Source organism: Myotis brandtii, unplaced genomic scaffold (genome assembly GCF_000412655.1).
Source record: "Myotis brandtii unplaced genomic scaffold, ASM41265v1 scaffold389, whole genome shotgun sequence".
NCBI lineage: Eukaryota > Metazoa > Chordata > Mammalia > Chiroptera > Vespertilionidae > Myotis > Myotis brandtii.
The window spans coordinates 1,784,108-1,787,995 of NW_005364914.1; the positions used below are offsets into that span (position 1 = coordinate 1,784,108).

General features: G+C 45.7%; 1 protein-coding gene across 1 annotated transcript; it reads right to left on the reverse strand.

Moving 5' to 3' along the window:
• Positions 1-686: 686 nt before the first annotated feature.
• LOC102243080 (neugrin-like) lies at positions 687-2,026 on the reverse strand. The gene is given in 2 exon segments (XM_014544929.1): positions 687-1,910; positions 1,913-2,026. Coding segments are annotated over 2 exon segments (855 nt in total). The 3' UTR covers positions 687-1,169.
• Positions 2,027-3,888: the final 1,862 nt, after the last annotated feature.

Below are 3,888 nucleotides of genomic sequence, written 5' to 3' on the forward strand. Positions count from 1 at the left end.
CAGTCCGCAGGACCAGCCTTGTTGCAGAAATCAAACTGCCTTCAGATCAGCAGGTGTTTTCTTGGGTTTATTCTAAATGGTTGGACAATTCCCTCCACCTGTGAGAAGACTCCACCTACCACATCTACTTCTGTCAAGGGGAAAAAAACCATGCAGCTTATGAAGCACTGGACAAAAGTAAAATAAAAAGAATAGGTTGGAATAATCATGAGCAAAAAAAGAAGGGATGACTGGGAGACAAGAAATAGAACACATAAAGCAAATTACACTGAGGCGCAAGGAAGCGGATGCAGGGCAGCAGAGAAAAGAACTTAAAAATTCTTTTAAAAAATAGCTGTAACACTGTGACAACTCATTTTACCCAATGGCAGGTTTCCTAAGGCATATAAAATTTCTAAAATCCCCCTTTTTTAATGGAAGTAAACAGAATTTGGAGAGTGCAGAGAAAATGTTTTCATATACAGGAACTAGAACATTTGTATATTTTTAAAAATTATATATATATTTCAAAGGGAGAGTGAGAGCAAAACATCAATGATGAGAAAGAATCATTGATTGGCTGCCTCCTGCACACCCCCCACTGGGGATCAAGCCTGCAACCAGGGCACATGGGAATCGAACCATGATCTCCGGATTCATAGGTCGATGCTCAACCACTGAGCCATGTCTACTGGGCCATTTGTGTATTTTTTTTTTTTTTGATGGCTACATTTCACTTTATTTTGCACAAAACGAATACAACCAATTGACTAAGCAGCTCTAGAACTGTTAGTGTTCCTTAATCAAGAAGTAAACGATGCCAGAAGGAAAACTTCAATTCCTTCCAAACATATTACAAATACAACGAACTCCTAACACATGCGACACAGGCTGATTTTGACACAGAGAAAGCCTCAGCAAGAAGGGTGAGTACTGAATACCCACATGGGTCAGACCAGGAGCCATGCTCCAGGAGCTAGACTATACCTAGCCCGTTATTCAAACGCTGCCTGCATATGCATCTGCCCTGTGAAGTTCACTGTCCCTTGTCAGATTGAAATCCAAGCAGCTCCTTCCATTTCCAGGCTCATCACTTCCAAGGTGGATAATCCACACACGGAAATCCAGGCAGTTCAAATATACTCGCTCAGCTGTGTTTTACGTGACATCTCCCTAAGCCAGGCTCCAGTTCAAATGCTATACAGGAAGTTCCCATTGTCGTCAAAGAACTCTTGCTGCTTCTGCACGACCTTGCTGCTGAAGTTCTGGTCACCCAGTTCTCTTGCCCTCAACTCTTTCAGCTTCTGCGCACTTGGCAATCCATCACTGCCAGTGCCTCTGGTGCCCTCACAATCGCTGGTGGAGAACTTCTGCAGCACTCTCTGATGACCTTGGGCTGCAGCAACAGGCACAAAGCTTTCCTTCTCCAGGCTCTGGACTCCTTTATTCCTTCCCTTCTGTCTCCTCAGAGTGTTTGTACTCTGCGTATTCGGTTCTATCACCTTCAAAGCTGTGCTGTGACCTTGGCCTTGGGATGAGGCTTCACCTCCTGACACGGGGTGGCCTGCAGAAAGCAGCTTCCAGGTCTCCCCAGGGCCTGGAAGCTGGCGGAGCGAGGGGGCAAGCCCAGCTTTCTTAAGGACTTTTTGATCCTGCTTCAGTTTCTTCTCCAATGTGGGTACAAACTTGCTTTTTAAAACCCTTCTGATCACATCGGTGCTAACAGCAAAGCCTTCAGCCAATCTGGGAACTGACCAGGACTCTGGAAATTCTTCATGTAAATACCGGATCTGCTCCATGGCTTCCCTGGTCAGCGTCCGGGGCGGGGCCCCTCGCGGCTCCATTTGCCTCCGAATTTTCTGGAACAGGATGGCTTTTTTCTGTCGTTTCAGGGCGCTCTCCACCTCTGGTTCCCAGTCGGAATCGGGGTCCAGCTCGGCTCGCTGCCGGTAGATCCCGGGCCTGCCACCCCCTGGGTCGCGAATCCACAGGGAGCGACAACAGCAGGGACGCGCGTCCCCAGCAGGAGACTCAGAGCACCTGCCATGTTGATCGAACTGCTTTCAGCCTGAAAAGCCATTTGTGTATTTTTTATCTTTTTCCTTTAGATATAAACAATAATAATGGCTACTTTTGAGCATTTGTGATGTGCCAACCACGAAGTGCTTTTTATAAATTAATTTATTTACTCCTCACAACAGATCTATGAAGTAGATGCCATTAAAACGCTCGTTCGACTCTGAGGAAACAGCTACTGAGAGGTAAAATGCCGGGCTTGAGGTTGGAAGTGGACGAGGCAGAGTCCGGCTCCCGTGCCCAGGCTCTGAGCTACTACACGGTCAGGCGCAGCTCTGTTCTCAGGTTCTGCACGCCCACCGCGGACACACTGGGCTACGCGGGGGACTCATTTTGTAGCCGAATAAAACTCCTCGATGTGTTGCCTCTCACTTGTTTGTTTAAGATTTGTGAAACATGCACACACTGCTTTGAGATCTCAGAGTAGATTTAAAAGATACCCACAACGTGATGTCATAAATAAGTGATAAATAACTTAAATTGCACCGGGTGTGTGTGTGTGTGTGTGTGTGTGTGTGATTATTTTCCACGTAGCTGCTGGGTCAATTGGTAAGAACTCTATGCTCAGGGGTCTGAGATTAATAACGCATGTGGGAGAAATGAATGCTGTTTACCTCTTTCCTGGCTGGCTCTGTTCTGGAGGGATTATTGTTGGCTGACACCTTCCCCATAATATTTGACCATGACTTCATATTTTGAGAAAAATTACTTCCTTACAGCTCCCGCACTGCTCTTCAAAAAGCTCCGCCTGCTATCTCTTTGCTAAATCCCATCATCGCACAGGCTGGAGGCATTTCTGGGGTGGGTAGTGGGGGAATTCACCTAAGATGACACTCAGATATCATTATATCCAATAATGTGAGGTGGTGTCCATTCTCCCTTTTTCTTTATGTGTTTTTTTTTGTTATTTTAAATTTTATTGGGGTGACATTAGTCTACATGAACATATAGGTTACATGTGTGGATTACTAATTTACAAAATCTGTATGTAGGACCATGTGCCTATATCAAACTGAAGAGCTTCTGCACAGCAAAATAAGTGGACAACAAAACAAGCAGGCAGCCAACCAGATGGGAGATGATATTTGCAAACTCAGCTCCGACAGAGGTTTAATTTCCAAAATATACAAAGAACTCATAAAACTCAACGCCAAACAAATAAACAATCCAATCCCTTTTTCTTTAAACTATCTTTCTGATTGAACCTTCATTGCTATATCACACTCAGGGTCATCCTTAGGGTATGTAGAGCCTGGTGCAAATATTTTTTTTGCAGGGCCCTGTCTTCATAAATGATTTAAGCCACCTAAGTCAGCATGCCAGTGCCATTTTGGCAGCCCAATCTCACACAATTCTTAAAAACAAACAAATAAACAAAACTGCATTGCCCGGGGGCATGACTGGCTTTCCAGGGCCCCTCCTAGAGCCAGGACCTGGCCACAACCCAGGATAACTGACCGGATAGGCATGAATCATGGAGCAACTTGGGACATCTGGTCAACTCCACTCAGTGGACTGCAGGCAGGGGAGCATCCCAAAATAGAGAAATGGAACTGAGTCTACTAGTACATGGGGCCCCAGTTGTAGCTTGGAGTGCCTCACTCCAAGTCGTAGGTGGATGCCAGTCCAATCTCAGCTGGTCCCAGGTACCAGAGAGGGTCACAGATTTAAGGAAGTCACTTCTATGAGTGAGACTCCTGATGCCTGGGGCCCTTGTGAGGAGCCCTGATTACTTAAGCCGGAGAGTTACAGCACCTTCATCTGTACTCATCTCCCCTAACTTATTACAATTGCCTCTTGGTTGGCCTCACAATCTCCACTTTCTTTTTATAT